This window comes from Telmatherina bonti (assembly GCF_933228915.1).
Source record: "Telmatherina bonti genome assembly, chromosome: 10".
Lineage (NCBI taxonomy): Eukaryota > Metazoa > Chordata > Actinopteri > Atheriniformes > Telmatherinidae > Telmatherina > Telmatherina bonti.
Window position 1 is genome coordinate 28,187,549 of NC_136628.1, and position 16,660 is coordinate 28,204,208.

The 16,660-nt window shown below is 37.8% G+C and overlaps 1 protein-coding gene across 1 annotated transcript; it reads left to right on the top strand.

Annotated features, from left to right (window-relative positions):
* The first annotated feature begins 1,544 nt into the window (after positions 1 to 1,544).
* kcnk4b (potassium channel, subfamily K, member 4b) lies at positions 1,545 to 14,743 on the top strand. The gene is made up of 8 exons (XM_079247197.1): positions 1,545 to 1,676; positions 2,883 to 3,012; positions 3,290 to 3,566; positions 10,429 to 10,543; positions 10,621 to 10,781; positions 10,873 to 11,059; positions 13,305 to 13,447; positions 13,619 to 14,743. Exons 3-8 carry the CDS (start codon positions 3,378 to 3,380, stop codon positions 14,201 to 14,203), a joined length of 1,380 nt encoding a protein of 459 aa, XP_079103323.1. The 5' UTR covers positions 1,545 to 1,676; positions 2,883 to 3,012; positions 3,290 to 3,377; the 3' UTR covers positions 14,204 to 14,743.
* Positions 14,744 to 16,660: the final 1,917 nt, after the last annotated feature.

Here is a 16,660-nt window from a genome sequence, read left to right on the forward strand (position 1 = left end):
TTCTTTCTTTTTACAATCCTTCACTTCTATGTTGAGTTTTGTGAAGACTGGCTTGAGTTTTTCTTTTTTTTTATTTATTTTTTTAAATCTATTTTTTATTCTGGTAAATGACAAAGAGAAACACTTATTGAAATTGTTCTACAAGTAAAAATATATTTCTGAAGGAATAATTTATAACTATTTACAAGGTACTCTTGTTGAAAAATCATGAATTTTAGTAATATTGCTGCAAAAAAAATGTTCAAAGCAGACACCTGCTGATAAAGAGCAATCTAAGTTAATATAAACCCCCTCCATCCTCGACACCCACACATACACACACAGACCCAATCACACACAATGTTTCCTTGGAATTGGTACTGACTTTGAAATTCTAGTATTTTCACAACCCTGCACAGGAGCAGAAGACAGATTTGATTATACATGACATGAAAACTTTCACACTGTATTTTCCTTTTTGCTTGCTTTCACATAACACACTTTTCACCTCAACATGCTTGGAAAGTATTAATGCTTACAACTGTGACTATGAATTAAAATAAAAAAAGATGATTTACATTTTATAGCTCTTTGCTTTTGCTTTTTAATGTACATCTTTTGTTTTTCCAGCTGACACACACATGTCTGCATTTCTAAAGACCACACCTACACCTGCTTTAGGTATTACGCCCCTCAGAATATATATAGAACAGGTTTTCCTTCAATCCTCACCATATCCTCACATATTTTACTCTATATTGTTTCGTTTTGGTTATGTCACTCTCAGCTCTGCATTTTGGAATCATATAAAAGGACTTCCTGCAACTAACATTTTGTTCAATAAAAGTTTAGTGTTTTCTCTGTTTTGTACTTGAGTCAGTATTTAGGTCTTCTGCCCCATTGCTGCTGCAAACAGCATGATAGTTTAAACACCTGCACTGTAACATAATCTTCTATTTGTGCTGTTTTTCACTATTTGTAAGCAGTTATTGTCACAAAGCATTAACTCGTCCAAGCCTGGTGGGGTTGACACTGTTGTCCCTACAAATCTGTCAGAACACACAAGTTTAGTGCTCGCTAAGATTTTAAACTCAGGTAGTTTAGTGTGTACACACACACAAGACTTAGGAGTCATTCTGGCTTGTGAAGGGGATGAAGCTAGTAAGGGCTGGCTGGAGTGTGGCTGAGTGTGGATGGTTTCTTCCTGCAGTGTCGGCAAATTAACACCAATCAAACCCCAATGACTCTCAGAAATTGATCTCACAGGAATACTGATCGCTATGCATATCTATGTATCCAGTCGTTACTGCTTTACTGTGCACATACAGTTTAATAGCACCCTACAAAAAAAACCTAAATACAGACACAAGCTAGTGGTGCAGTCAGATGTAGTATGTGTTCCTGTCAATGTATCTTAAAGCTTTAGAAAAAAAAAAAAAAAAAAGGACAGAAATCAAACCAAGCTTCATCACATTCTCTACTTTTATCCGCACTCTCTCTTTAATTCACTCGCTCACTCTTTACATAAAGTCTCTTTGATTGAGTACCTTTTCCTCTCTTGTGTACTCAGCACAAACCTCCCTCCTCACACTCGCTCATGCTCACAAACACTTACTGAATGCAGCTGCTTGAACTCGAGGGAAACTCTGCAAGAGGTGGCTGCTACACTCTGGGTTCTTATGATCCTTCAGACTGAGGTAAGTAAAATATGGTTAGACTGCCTGCAGCATTGGTCAGTGTCAAATCGTATGAATCCAGAGGGAATCTAAATGGTGATAAAGGAGGATCATTACGGCTGTGTTTCGACTGCTGCAGCAGCAGCATTGCTGGCATTAATGCCATGCATATTACAGTTTCCTTTTTGTTAAGTGTCTGGCATTCTGTGTTACAATCTGAGGCTGGTATGCAGAAGGCTAACAGGATATTGGCCAACTGTTAAAAGAAATCTTCTTTCATTCACGATGAGTGGCCTAGTTTGGATTTAAATATGCTGCAATAATGTATTTATTTATTTATTTATTTTTTTTTAGAAAACTGTGGCTCAGAGTTTTTTCACATTGTCATGAACATTGTTACAAGTTGGATTTGTTCCATTTTTAATCGGTGCAAATGAATTGAATGCATGAAGGAATTTATTAATTTGTGTTAATATGAGTATAAGTCTTTCATATCTTGCCAACTTCTGGCTTTGACTTGCTCATTTCTGTAAGTGGACTGTCCCTTTGTGTTTTCCCAGCAACTGTAAAGCTGTTTGGCATGCAAGACTATATTTTGCTGTCACTGTGTGACAGTTTATTGCTCTAATTTTGGATCAGGACCAACTGATCTGCTGACTAAAGTGCAGCAATCTTCAAACTTTAGAGGATTTTAGCTTTTCTTTTCTCCCCTGGCATGCTTTTTAGTGATTCAAAATGAATTGCAAAGTGGCGTGCCTACCAGTCCGAGAGATAAAATCCTTACCTGTCATTTATGAATTACCAGGAAAGTGGGAGTATCTGACACATCTATTAGTTTCTCAACTCCATCGCTTTAACAAGGTAAAGATGGATTGGTGCAAAGCTATAGGTTCCAGTTTCAACATTAATAAACGAGAGTCTTGTTGAGTTGAGCTAAACGTGACCGACATTATCTTATCAGTCATACACTTTAAAGTATTTCACCCCTAACAGATGATCAGCATCATGTGAACAATGGAAGCCATCATCTACAGTGATTTTTTCAACCCATAAGGCTACTGTAGTTTAATTACAGAGTCCAGAAAATGTATGGTTAAGGAAAATTTAATATGAGAGCGTGTCATCACTGACATGTTTACAGGTTTTAGAGATGAAATGTTTTTATTGCAGTTGATTTAAATGCTGCAAGGTTAAACGACGGCTATCTGTGTCTGTGGTTCTGCTCAGTGTCCCGTCCTGCAGAGTGTGAGGCGGACGGGTTCCCCAGTGGTTACGGGTCCAGGGACTCCATCATCAGAGCTGGTGAAAAGAGAGACTGGAAAAGACGAAGGCGTGGGCAGTTAAAACGAATTGACAGGTGAGCTCAGCTATTGTGGTTGCATCTGTCTGTGTTTTCATGGATCATTTATGTTTTACAGACGCTACCACAGTGGCATCTGTTGGATGACAGGGTGTTTTATCTTGCATGTTGTGTTTTCTGTATGTCAGCAGTGTGGTGAATCCTGAGTCGATTTAGTGCCAGGTGCAAATAATATAACAGTTTGTTTGCTGCAGGAGAGTGTACGGCGTGTATTGCTGTGAGGGGCTGTGGTCAGTCTGAAACCTGTGTGCTTTTGTGGTTGCTGATGTTTCAGCTGCAGCAGCTGGGATCAGGGCCACATCAGAGTTGAGACTGGCCCAGAGAAGCAGCAGCCTGTGCTGGGACTGAGTGGAGGTGCAGCCATGCGCTGCTCCACCCTGCTTGTCATCTTCACGGCAGTGCTTCTGTACTTGGTGCTGGGAGCTGTTGTGTTCCGCGCCCTGGAGACTCCAGAAGAGGAGAGGAATTATAAGAGTCTGCAGAACCAGACCCAGGAGTTCCTGTTGAACTTGTCCTGCATCGACTCTGCGACCCTGCAGAACTTTATAAAGGTAAAACAGATTCTGCAGTGACAGAAACCACTCATCATCTGCATTTTAGTTTGAAGTTTTGATATCTGAAAGTGTTACTCACTTTGTTCATACTTATTTTTACTGGGCATCATAATATTTTAGTTATGGATTGAATTGACTCATCTATCATTATGTCTGTTTTCTGTTATTTAAAGGAGTGTGACCAGGTTATACAAAAAAAAAAAAAAAACAAGCTGTGCACATTTATACTATCCAGTTTGACATTTGTATGGCAGCTTTCCTTTTATGATTAAATTGGGATGATGGGAGTTTAAAAAGTTAAAGAATTTTTTAGAAAACATACAAAAAAAAAAAAAAAAACCCAAACCATCTGCCAAGCTTAATGCATGTTTTTAACTTTCCACATCATATTAAGTTGTATTTGCAGGCATAACTGCAGAAACTGAACTTGCAACATGAAGCACCTGCCAGTGTTCAGTCAAAGCTGGTTGTTATTTTTACATGAGGCAAATAATCTGCCAGTGAACACCCCCTGTTGTGTTGTCATGGAGTCCAGCGGGTAACTGGCTCTACTTCAGATTTTACATTCATTAGGAATTTGTTTGACCCCATGAATGCACCTCAGCATGCTTTGAATGTGTTTTATGGGGTCCTTCAGAGGTTTACTGCGGTCAGTTAACAGATAACAGGTGTGATCTGGGCTGCTATGTCATGATGGTTCTGCACAAGCATGTGTTTGAGAGCATGAAAGTTGAGCCTTACGATGGTGGTTTGGCAACTGCGTTGTGGTGCTGAGATGCCTGTCTTCGCTCCAAAACGACCACAGTAAATTACTGTTTCAGCTTCAAAGTATCGTATAGATGCAGCAGATGCTACTTTTGAAAAGGTGAAAGCAACTGGAGGACAGAAGAGGAGCAATCTAACACTTCATGAAGTGTTATTCTTTTCTTCATGAGTGTCTCTTTGCCAGTCACATCATTTCTTAAGTTTGTTTAGTGCTTGAAAACAGAGCTAATAATGCCAGATACATTTATATATTTATATATATACATACATATATGGACCCAAAAGCAAGCTGGAGAGGCATGGAATCAAGACATTTTAATGTAAAACTTTATGAACAGTTTTACAGACGTGACTACAGACAATGAACCAGCAACTGAGAACAGAAACCAAGGGATAGAAATACAAAGGGAAAAAAACAGAGGAATTGGTAAGCTAAGTGAAGCCAGGTGAATAGATGAACGGGAAACAAGGCTAGACAAAAAAACGCAACTACAAAATAAAAATTAAAATAGGAAAGAGGAACTAAAGACTACATGCAAATCCTACATTATGACATACACACACACACATATATATGCATATATATATATATATATATATATATATATATATATATATATATATATATATATATATATATATATATATATATATATATATATATATATATATATATATGTATATATATATATATATATATATATGTATATGTATATATATATATGTATATATATATATATATATATATATATATGTATATGTATATATATATATGTATGTCTATATATATATATATATATATATATATATATATATATATATATATATATATATACATACACACATACATATGTGTGTGTATGTGTGTGTTTGTGTGCATGGATTAAAGCCAGACATTATGACATAAGACTAAATCATTTACAATAAATGAATCAGCAATCGGTTATGATTGAACAGAGTCGGCTAATTCTGTTTAATGAAGTCTCCATCTCATTAAGTCTGATTTAATTAGATAGCATTACTTTATTACTGAACACAACATTGCATCTTTAATATACAATATCACCAAAACTGGTTAATTCAAATCAAACTTTATTTACAGCACATTTCGTACAGTTGCATTGCAAAGTGCTTTACAACATAACTCTGCAAACTCAACATTTAGTTTACGTCTCTGTATCTGCATTCAATTGTGTTCAAATGAAAAGTCTCTGACCCCGTAAGACCGACAGCACTGTTAACTACTTTGACAAGTTTTTGGTGATGCAATGCCTTTGGCCCCATGTTAATTGCTGTTAAGAGTTATCAGGGAAAAAAATTCCTTCCTCCAAAATGTCTTTTCCTGTTGCAAGTCCATTCTCGTTCACTCAGGACTTGACAGAGGCCACAGTGCTGTGCAACCTCCAAGAAGCCTAAACGTTCATCTTAAAACCGATAGTTTTTTCTTTTTCTCTTTGAAATTGACTTCTTTTGTCTCCCAATATGCTTCCATGCATCCAGATGTTGTACATGAACATTTTCAATATATTTTTGTGTTGTTCAATCATTTAATACAATCCTGGGAATCATTTAAGTCTAAAAACAACACCTTACCCAGTGTTATATCTATAAATACTAGAAAACTTTAACTTTTGTCTTTTGGCACTTTTTTATTTTATTTGTTTGCATAGAAATGCCAGAGATGATACAGTTCAACGAACAGAAAAGTATGTTTTGCACCAGCAGAGTGATTTTCCAAAGAACTATTTGCTAAAAAACAAAACTTGGCATAAGAACTAATCCTTAAAAAAGGGGGGTCTGGACAATTCAAGGGCAAAAAAAGAAGACTTGATCTCTCTCCTGTTCACTAAAGACACATCGTAAATGGACATCATGGAAGGGGGGGCTCACAAGAAGTCTTTCTGAAGTGGGCAGTATGCCAAATGAAACAAGAACCTGACTGGAAATTTGCAACAATAATTAATCAGATTAATCACTCTTGAAGACTTCTTGCTTCATAGCAGTGTGGCATTATTCCAGTAGAATTAAATAAAAGGAAGCAATATCTGAACAGGAGCTTTGGGAAGACCTTAAAGAAGTCTGGTGAACTCCTAAAGACCACTTAAAGAAATGGCAAGCTTGTCTTAAAAGGATTTGGGCTCTGCTGAAGAATAAAAGGTGCTCATCCTAAAGTTTGATTTTCTAGCTTGTTTAAAAAAACAAACAAACTACAAACTCAGTTTTTTGCCTGATATAAAGTCACTATTTTTTTCATTTATCCTTAAATGAGTATCAATACATTACTGAATCTACCGAATGTACTATATCCTGGTAGTGTATAAAACAATTAAGGATGATTTATAAACTATTTCATAGTACAGAAGGCCAACTTGGTCATTACGAAGCCCCGTGCAAGCACCTTATATGAAAAGTGTGAAAAAACAGAACAGTAATTTAATCAGAGCCAGGATAGTTAGAGGTTGTTGCAGCACAAGAAGCCTGAAATTGTTCGCACCAAGCAGCACATTTGTCGTTCCAGCTAACATGTTGTAGCAGTTAATACACTCCTTAAGATTTAAAGCGCTTAATTAAACAGAGCTGCCCATATTTGCCAGATAACTAACAAAGTCAACAGTTTATTTTGGCTGTGTTAGCTAGCTCTTGTTTGCTTGTGCAGTCAATAATGTCTTTAGCCCAACACATGCTTATGCCTAATTAATACACAGTATAGGTGAGCACATTGACACACAGTGAATGTAAGTTAAATACAAGTGATCAGGTTGAAATACTGATGTAAATTGTCAGGAAACATGGCAGATGTCCTGTGATTTTGGTACTAGGAGTGTGATTTCTGTTGGTGTGAGGCCAATATATCCACAGTGTTGTAACAGGCTCAGCACAGATAAGATGACATGACTGTAACTGACCTCACATGTGTAGGAAGAAATTCCACATCAGATTTTCTCATGATTTTCTAAAGTCTGGTATGATATTACTGAAAACCAGAGTCAAAATGCACAAGATATATACATATCTGCAACAACACCTAACAAAGCAGGTGTAAGAGCAGCCATAGACATTAAGGCATATCCTCACAGCCACTTTTCCCCAATGTAAATGTAATCATGTGCCAAATCGTGTCCCTGGTGATTTTGCCCGTAGACATATAACAAACCAGCATCACAGCTCTGAAAAGGTTGACTTGAAGCTGAAACTAACTCATACTGTGCTTGATTGTTTAAAGAAGACAGCAAACAGCTCTGAAACATGAAACTGTGGCTGAAGCATTTTTAAAATGTTACTGTATGAGGGGGATCTTGTCAAATATGACACTTTTCATTCAATACATCAATCGAAATTCTCATGAATGGTCTCACAGTAACAACGTCCATGTTAAAGAGTCATTTGAATACTAATAATTATCTAATAAAACAACTGATGAGACATGTCTAACATCTGACTATTGAATGCAGTGTGAAAGTCTTTAAAGGGGCCCTTTTAAGCTACTTCTAGTTTTCTGAGCTTTCTACAGTGGTACTGGGTTGAATACTCATCAGACATATGAGTGGCGCCGTTTTTTCATCACCTAAATGCATGTTTGAGTTTTCCAGCACTCTACGTTTGGTTTTCATGGCGATGGTAACAATTGGTTTTCAAGAGTTTCTTTTACTTTGAAATTTTAGTGACATCCCAGGGGAGGGACTCAGTGATTGGTCATCTTCTTTAGGTTATGCATGTTCACAAGAAGAAAGCCACACCCACCTTCACTGCTCAGTATAACTACTCCCAGCGGTTGACCAATCAGATGCAGCCCGCAGGCAGGACTTAGGACGGAGCTTTCTCTGTTCGCTTGTATCTGGCAGAGGCTGATCTGAGAAGATCAATGCAAAATTAAAGGGGTTTGTGAAAAATGGTTGATGTTTTCTTGCCCTTCTGGACTTGTATATTCAAATAAATTAGACTGAAATGTACATAATAGAGCCACTTTAAACCTCCCAGTGCTGCATTGAAGGACTCCACAGTACAGTGGGTTTTTACTGGCTTAAGCTCAGCACGGCACTGATAGGAACACAACACCTGGGTGCACATAATCATTTACATTCATCTGTCCTGGTGTGTGAGACTAATGCCAAGGCGTGATTATAAGAAACACACTCTGTAGAATAAAGTAAAACTATGTCTTCATTCTATTGTGACACACTTGTCTTCTTTTAGATGGAAATATACAGTATCTTTGGTTTTACTTTGTTTGAATTTTAGTCATCTTAGTTAATTGGAAAGGTTTTTGCCACTGATGGGTAAAATTTAAACCCTACATGTATTTGGATAAGGTTAGAAACCAAATGTGATCAGATTTAGGAAATACTGAACGTTTGGGCTTTTATTTAATACTCTTCTATGACTGGACAGTGACAAGGCCATACGCAATTATTGTTAGCTACTACATTAAAAACTGACATTAAAGTCACCTTGGACTAAATAACACTTCTAAATATAACAACCACAAAGAGTGAAATGCACTTGATGACAGTTCAATTGAATTTATGATAGAGCCGAGCAGCTTTCATGGGTTCATGTCTCAGATGTTGGTCTTCACATGGAGTTTGTGGGTCAGGTTTCACTGAACCAAAAGTCATATGTGCCTCAGAAGGTTTTCATTTTAGTCAAACCTTCTTCCTGCAGAGTCATTCGTAACAGCATCACAAATTGCACAACGTTCAACAACAGTTTTTCTTTAAATACCTGCTGGTTTGTCTGTAAAATAGTCACATCCTGTGATTTCTTTTCTTTTTACCTCAAATGTTACTTCTGATATTACTGTCGTGTGTGTGTCAAATTAAAGTCCATCTCCTCACACTCATTCCTTGCACGATGTATGTTTTTGAACTATGAGAGGAAGCCAAAGTACCTGGAGTAAACCCATGCCGACAGGGGAACCATACAGCCTCCCGAAAATGCTTTTAAACATGTATTCTGGTTCCACATTTCATATCTATTAAATTACATACAGTTAGATTGTGAATAAAGGAGCTGCTCACATAATCTAAGTTTTTGGAAATATTGTAGTATGCTATGAATCAAGTGTCACAAAAAATAAAAGGAAAAATAATATGAAATGCATCTACAGATGCAAATTGATGAAGAGAAGAAAAAAGGAACAACTGCACAACTGAACCTGTACAGAAAAACAGAAAACCAGTTGCCTCACCTGTAAATAAGCTTAACAGTCTGTTTAAGGAAGCAAGGCAGAGGATCATCAGGAGCACCTGTGGGAAGAAAATCTGAGAACAACTTAAACAACAACCAAAACACCAGCAACTAGTATATGGAAACATAACTGTAGCTGTTAGTTATCAAACCAGCTGGATAACACAGCCTATCAAATCCACCTCCAATTAATAACAGGAACATACAATAAAAGAATAAAATATAAAGTCATAAGAAATTCACTTTTAGGGTAGACCAACTCCATCATGCTTAAGTTTAATGTCAAGGTTGCAGATGAACACACAGCAGACAATCGTGCCAGGAATTAGATCATTGTTGCTGGCAGGTCAGAGATTTGGCAGCACATCATTGAGTCCTAACTCTTTGATGCATCGCATCTACAATGAACACCTATTTAGAGGCTGTTTTTAGTATACGCATAAGTGAGGATGGTAATTTGCAATTTTGCCACTACAGTGGGCATAGGAGAGTCACCCAACACACTGCCACTCACTGAAGAATAAACAAATATAGCATAAAATTTCATATGTACACACACATGTAATTACCAGCTTTACCTTGGTGATAAACAGGACAAGTAAATGATACTAGTCAGTTTTTAGAAAATATTTCTATTATATAAATATGACAGAATATTATTTTAGAAATATTTTTATAGAATAAATCAAATGAATAAAAAGTCAAATAATACCAAAGACAAAGAAAAGTGTTGTATATGTCTGTAAAAGGACAATATTGCACATGAAAAAAATGTGGCAGTCGTCTTTTTAACTGCTTGTGATGGTGACAGATCATTTACAATCATTGTTTATTGTTAATTTAAATATCATTTTCTCCTCTGTTTCATAATCAAGCCAGTGTCTTCTTCTCCTCTGTCCCTTCTCAGATCATGGAGGAGGCTGTCGGAGCAGGTGTGGATGCCACAGGCAACACCACATATGTCAGTAGCTGGGATTTAGCCAGTGCCTTTTTTTTCTCAGGGACCATCATCACCACCATCGGTAGGTGTCTGAGGTCTATTTGTGACAGTCTACCTTTTGTTTTCTCATCGGTTGCTCTTCAACCTCTGTCGCGCCAGGTTATGGGAACATCTCCCCAAAAACGGAGGGAGGGCAGCTGTTTTGCATTTTTTACGCTCTGGTGGGAATCCCGATGTTTGGCATCCTGCTTGCTGGAGTTGGAGACCACCTGGGTACTGGACTTAGAAAGGCTGTTGCCAAAATAGAGAAACTCTTCCTGGTCAGAGCCTTAAACATCTCTGTTTGATGTCCCTACAGTTATAGTGTTCCCACATGTCTCATTGCAGTATGTTCTCTGACCTTGCTGGCAGAAATGGAAGGTCAGTCCCACCATTGTGCGTGTGATCTCAGCCGTCCTGTCCATCCTGCTGGGTCTTCTGCTCTTTGTTGCGGTGCCTATCCTGGTTTTCCAAGAGGTGGAGGAATGGAGCCTTCTGGAATCTGCCTACTTTGTGGTTATTACCTTGACCACTGTGGGCTTTGGTGACTATGTTGCAGGTATAGAAGCTCATCAACCACAGATCACTTTACATTTGTTAACATAGCATGCAATCTGTTGGGGATTGCATGTACCATTAAGTTCAAGACTTAAAAGGTTTTATTGTCCTTCCTAACCTGTGATGCATGAAATTAAAAACAATAGGTCTAAACTGAAGACTAGATAGTTCGATGCTTGTCAAGGGGCACATACAGTTCAATGTTAAGTCATAATGTTCATACTATAGGACACAGATGATGGATTATGATAATAATGGATATTTTAGCTGAAAACACAAACTTGTAAAACTCATAGACTACAATACTCACCAACTTATATTTTACACATCATTGCCATATAATGTGGGGTCATATGTGTAAACAAAGAGTTTATTCATTTCTGTAAGTGTCAAAATATTTCCTTCCATTCCCGCTAACCTGAATATATCTTAAACAGGATACAGAGAACGCCATGCCTGCAAAGAAAATGTAACCTTATTCTCTAAGGTTAACTATTTTCAAGATAACTATATAATTATGCCAACAAATAAAATGTTTGCTTGAAATTTAGAAAATCTCCATCAAAATAAAATATTGCCTGGAAGTGGATGAAATCAAACAAGCATTCCTTAATTTATATTTATAGATCCTTCCCAGCTGTGTCAGTGAGTGATGAAATCAGGCACATTAAACTAAGACATTAACCACTCACTGTCAGGCTTTTCCTGATCATGCAGGTAACACCCATTTCATTGTCTTTTTCCAGAAGGCATGGCTTTTATCCTTTGTTTCTTGCTAGCTGTGAGATGTCAACAGATACTGGCAAGCAAAGAGACATGGAGCAAAGCTGCAAATCATACCTCACAGCTGCATAAGAGAGGAGGAAGAACCTGACAGCAGCCAAATGAGCCGCTGACTGGATTCCTCTGAGCAGCGTGCATGGGACTAAACTCAATATAATGAATACAGAAATACCGCTGTGCTCTGCAGCCTGCTGTCTGTTAACAGTGATCTCACCTTATGCTGCAACGCCGCCAGCTTATCAGTCTGCTTGCAGCTTTAGCTCCACTGCCTCAATTTCCCCTCATAAAATACCTCACAAAAACATGATGAATATTCTGTTAATTGAATTGAAAGTATGTATGCACATATTCATAACAAAATGAAAGGAAAAGCAGTGGTCAAATGATGGACCCATATCCATTCAGAACTGTTTTGTCATTCTGATTTTGTATGCTAATACAAGTAAAAATTATACTTTTACAATGTACTCCACTCGCAAATGACACTGACTAATTATTATACTTTGAAATATTATCATTTTTGATAAACAGACATGATCATTTGAGGTTAAAAGTTTTTTTTTTTTTTTTTTTTTACATAATAGCTCCCTCAGACTTATTGACTGAGGGAGGAGATACATGAGGAGGAGATACATGCAGGAAGAAAACCTAGAAGCCTTGTGATGAGAGCTCAGACCCTCCCTTTCCCTCTTCACATGCAAAGTTGAACATGTGTTTTGCCCTGTCGAGATATCAGAGCTGAACTGAATGTAATAAGCGAAGCATCTTTTCAGACCAGTAGACCTGTATGCACACACACAAAAAAAAGGTTACTATGGGTTTGCTTTTGTGTTTGTTTGTTTGTTTGTTTGTTTTTTTCTTTCATTTCAATGCCACTGTGTTTACATTTCAGACAGTCTGTCATCAATGGACACGCTTTGACACAACATCCATCCAACCATTTTCTCTATACCTGCTTTATCCTATTAAGGGTTGCAGCGAAGCTGGATAGAGTCCCAGCTGTTGTAGGGTGTGGAGGCAGAGCAACACAACTACCAACTAAAGCAAAGCAAAGCGTTTTCTCTGGGGTCAACGCAGCTAAAATGAAACATACAGCAGTGTAATTTTCCATAACTCTTTCATTTTAGATTTTGCATTTTTGTTGAATTTATTGATCTAAAGATAAGTAGGTGGGTATGACTTAATTAGACACCCATAAATATAGATGTCAGTTGTAATGCATTAAGTTCACTTTCAGCAGAGACAATGTTATTAATTATTCAAGAGAATTTTCTTGTGAGAGATGAATTATTGATCATATCTGCTATAGGCAGTCGGCCACATTTGAGCTGTTTATTTACTCCATTGGGATGGATGGATGGATGGATGGATGGATGGATGAATGGATGGATGGATGGATGGATGGATGGATGGATGGCTGGCCTTTACACATTTCCTCTGTATGTGATATATTTGTTTGAAAGGGTCTTCTACTAAAGATGGGAAAGGTTATTGGTACAAGCCTTTGGTGTGGTTCTGGATCCTGCTGGGTCTTGCATACTTTGCATCTATCCTGGCAATGATTGGGAACTGGCTCCGGGTTCTATCAAAGAAGACCAGAGCTGAGGTAATTCATTTATGAATCAGGAGATAAAATATACAATGACAGTCTTGGGTTTGAATATGTTAAATCTGAAGCGGAGAGTCACCCGATTTATAAACGATAGTTATTGCCAGAGCCAGATTATACTGTTCCAGTGTGAATTAGCATGATAAAACTTTATTCCTCATCTTACAGATGGAAGAACTGCGAGCTCATGCCACCGACTGGACTCAGAACATCCAGAATATGTCTGTTGACTTCCGGATTCCAGGAAAAATCGACGACCCCTTCAAAAGGCGCCGCCGAAAGCGCCGCCGTGGCCCTCGTAGTCATGGTCACGATGCGTCAGGTACCGGGGCCCCCGAGGGAGAAGAACATCAGGATGAAAGCGAAACCGAGTCTGGATCTTACTCCTCGACATCCTCCTCCCCTAACGAGTCAGGGTCAGGATCAGGAACGGAATCGGATTCTCAGGCCACACAAACGGAGCGAGTTCCTGAGGAAAAAGCAGCAGAGCCTAAAAAGGAAGAGACTCCTCCGGACCCCCACTTGTCTCAACCTCTGGACTACTTTGGGGAGAATCTGGCTTTTATTGACGAGTCCTCTGATGCTCAGAGTGGTAAACTACATTTGGATCCTCTGCTTGATCCAACAGAAGCCAACCCTCGACAGGCAAAGAGGAGACGCCACAGACGACCGGTTCAACAGAGAGGATTGAGCAACAAGAAGGAGCCCAATGGAAACCCCAAACCACTTCCAGATCTACCAACAAAGCCTTAAAACTGACACTTTAAAAAAATATATATCGACATCCTGACAACAGTTGACAGAAAGGTTGTAATGGCTGCGATTCTTCTGCGTGAATAAACCACTTCCTACAGACGGTGAAGATGAAAACATGATGCTGAAGCCTTATAGCCATTTATGGTTTGCATTTAAATGTTCCTCTTTGCATGTGTGTTTGGCTCAAAGATGAAGAAATGCCTTTCATGCCAGTGTTTCATTACTTTGTGAAGAGTTGCTGCCTTCTACTGGGCTTACACTGTACTGCACTATTAATCCGTCAAAATGATCCACCTTTAATCCGATCCAGGTAGTGGAGCCAAAACCCCCTGGTTGGGGTAAACGTGCCACATCAGCATGATGCTCGGTTACTCTTTAATCCTGCCAACAGTAAAAACGGGTATTGAAAATGCTCTAAATTGTAGATTTTTTATGGTATGTTGCCTTTTTAAAAAAAAAAAAAAAGAAAAAGAAAATATTACTGTGTGAAACCATAATATTTGCATTTTGACTGCCAAATGCATTAATCCTTTTGAACTGCATATGTGTAATAAAGAGCTTTTAAAAACAGCATTGTTGCCGTTTATCACTGATCCCTGTTATAAACTACAGCGGACACATGCTCTTTCTCACATAAAAATCCAGCTCATTCCCAACCCAAAATGACCATACATGACCTTTTTCTATCTCTTCTCTTCTCTTCTCTTCTCTTCTCTTCATCTCACATTTCTACTGTCAGCGTTTAGGCATGGCATATGATTCCCAAAACACAAAGATTAATTTCCATTCAGAAAATGGATGCATTGTAACAAAACTTTATACCGTATGCACAAAAAGAACCACATCAGAAGAAATATGTAAAAATATAATAATGTTGCTGAAAATGTCCTGTGTCCTCGAAGAAAGAAAACACTTTTTCACTGTCAGTCCTTTGGAGGTCGGCCAGATACTCTGACCTTACCTTGTCAAGAAAATAACCATCGTACATAACATACATATTTTTCATATAAGGACATTTACAGGCCATATGTGGACTTCATCCTTCTTAATCAGCAGGTGAGATAAGCTTCTATTGACAGAGAAGATGAAAACTTTCTTTTACACTTGTAATACTTCCCATCGACAAAAACAGAGATATGCTGTAAAATTCGGAAAACATATTGCATTGTAGAAATACTGTATAAATGCTCTTTATATGATCAGTTTGGCTGTTTTAGCTTGAGCGGGACAGCTGTAGTTGATCCACGTAAGTGATACTCAGTGTCATGGAAACCTTAGCTTCTTTCAATCTGAAACTGCCATCAAGGGCAAACCATGCAGCAGCAGCAGTGTGGCTGCACTGCACATTTTTATTATTATTATTATTATTATTATTATTATTATTATTATAAAATAGCCTCATAAAGTATTTTATATATATATATATATATATATATATATATATATATATATATATTTATAAATATGTTTTAAAACAATATTTCCAGTATTATTTCTTCTCAAAGTAATCAATGACTGTTTGTTCTCTTTGAACTTAACCAGCAGGTGGCAGACAAACTCAGCATCAAAGAATCAGCTGCACTGTAACTCAACACAACTGTGGTCTTTAACTGAGATTATAATTGGCCTCTGTTAGTGGATTTATCACCACATCTCGGGTTGTCTTATTCGACAGAAGGAAATGTGGAATCTGCATTTACACGGTGAGAAAACAAAACATTTTCCAAGCAGCAGAAAGCCTCTGTAACGATGCCTCTGGAAATCTGACACCTTCCAGCATGATATGTCCAAAGAAAAGGCAGCATTGTGGCATTGCAATCAGGAAGTCAAGAAGCAGTGATGATGTGCAATGCCATGGGGTGACCTTTTACTGGAGGACACACACTCAGCTGCTATAACGTCATCTGCACTGCAGCCTCCATGTGCTCCCACTAGAGGACGAATGGTGGGCAGCTTTTGTGGCGCTGAGGCACCCCGATGACCTGGATTCATTGGGAAAATCCACTTTAAATTTGAGGCGCAATATGTTATTTCTACATTACTGCATATATCCCAGGTCATCAGACGACAGTATGTTTGTCATTTTCTTATACTAATCCTGGAGATGCTCCATTTTGTAATTCACAAATAAGCGCCACACATTCAGTTGGACAAAACATCAATAAACCAAAGCAGTTTATGGATAAGCATAAACAATTGATCCCTTTTTAAGGAAAACATGGATAATTAAAAGTTATGTTTACAATAAAAGAAGCAATATACAATAAATCCATTATTCATGCTTAGAGTTGATTACATCTCTTTGTTTCTGGTCGTTCAGTGGCACAAACTCACAGAAAATCACTTTTCTAAATCCTTCAAACCTCTATTTTTAGCTGTTATAATGATTGTATACTGATGAGCGTGTTTGGAATATAGGTGGAGATTGTTTGCAATCACTTGTGTAATATATGA

Bases quoted from the DNA above. Each gene is read 5' to 3' on its own strand.
- kcnk4b (XM_079247197.1), top strand. From the start codon at position 3,378: ATGCGCTGCTCCACCCTGCTTGTCATCTTCACGGCAGTGCTTCTGTAC. The intron at 10,544-10,620 runs GTAGGTGTCTGA...CTGTCGCGCCAG, and splicing joins GACCATCATCACCACCATCG to GTTATGGGAACATCTCCCCA. The intron at 10,782-10,872 runs GTCAGAGCCTTA...CCTTGCTGGCAG, and splicing joins AAATAGAGAAACTCTTCCTG to AAATGGAAGGTCAGTCCCAC.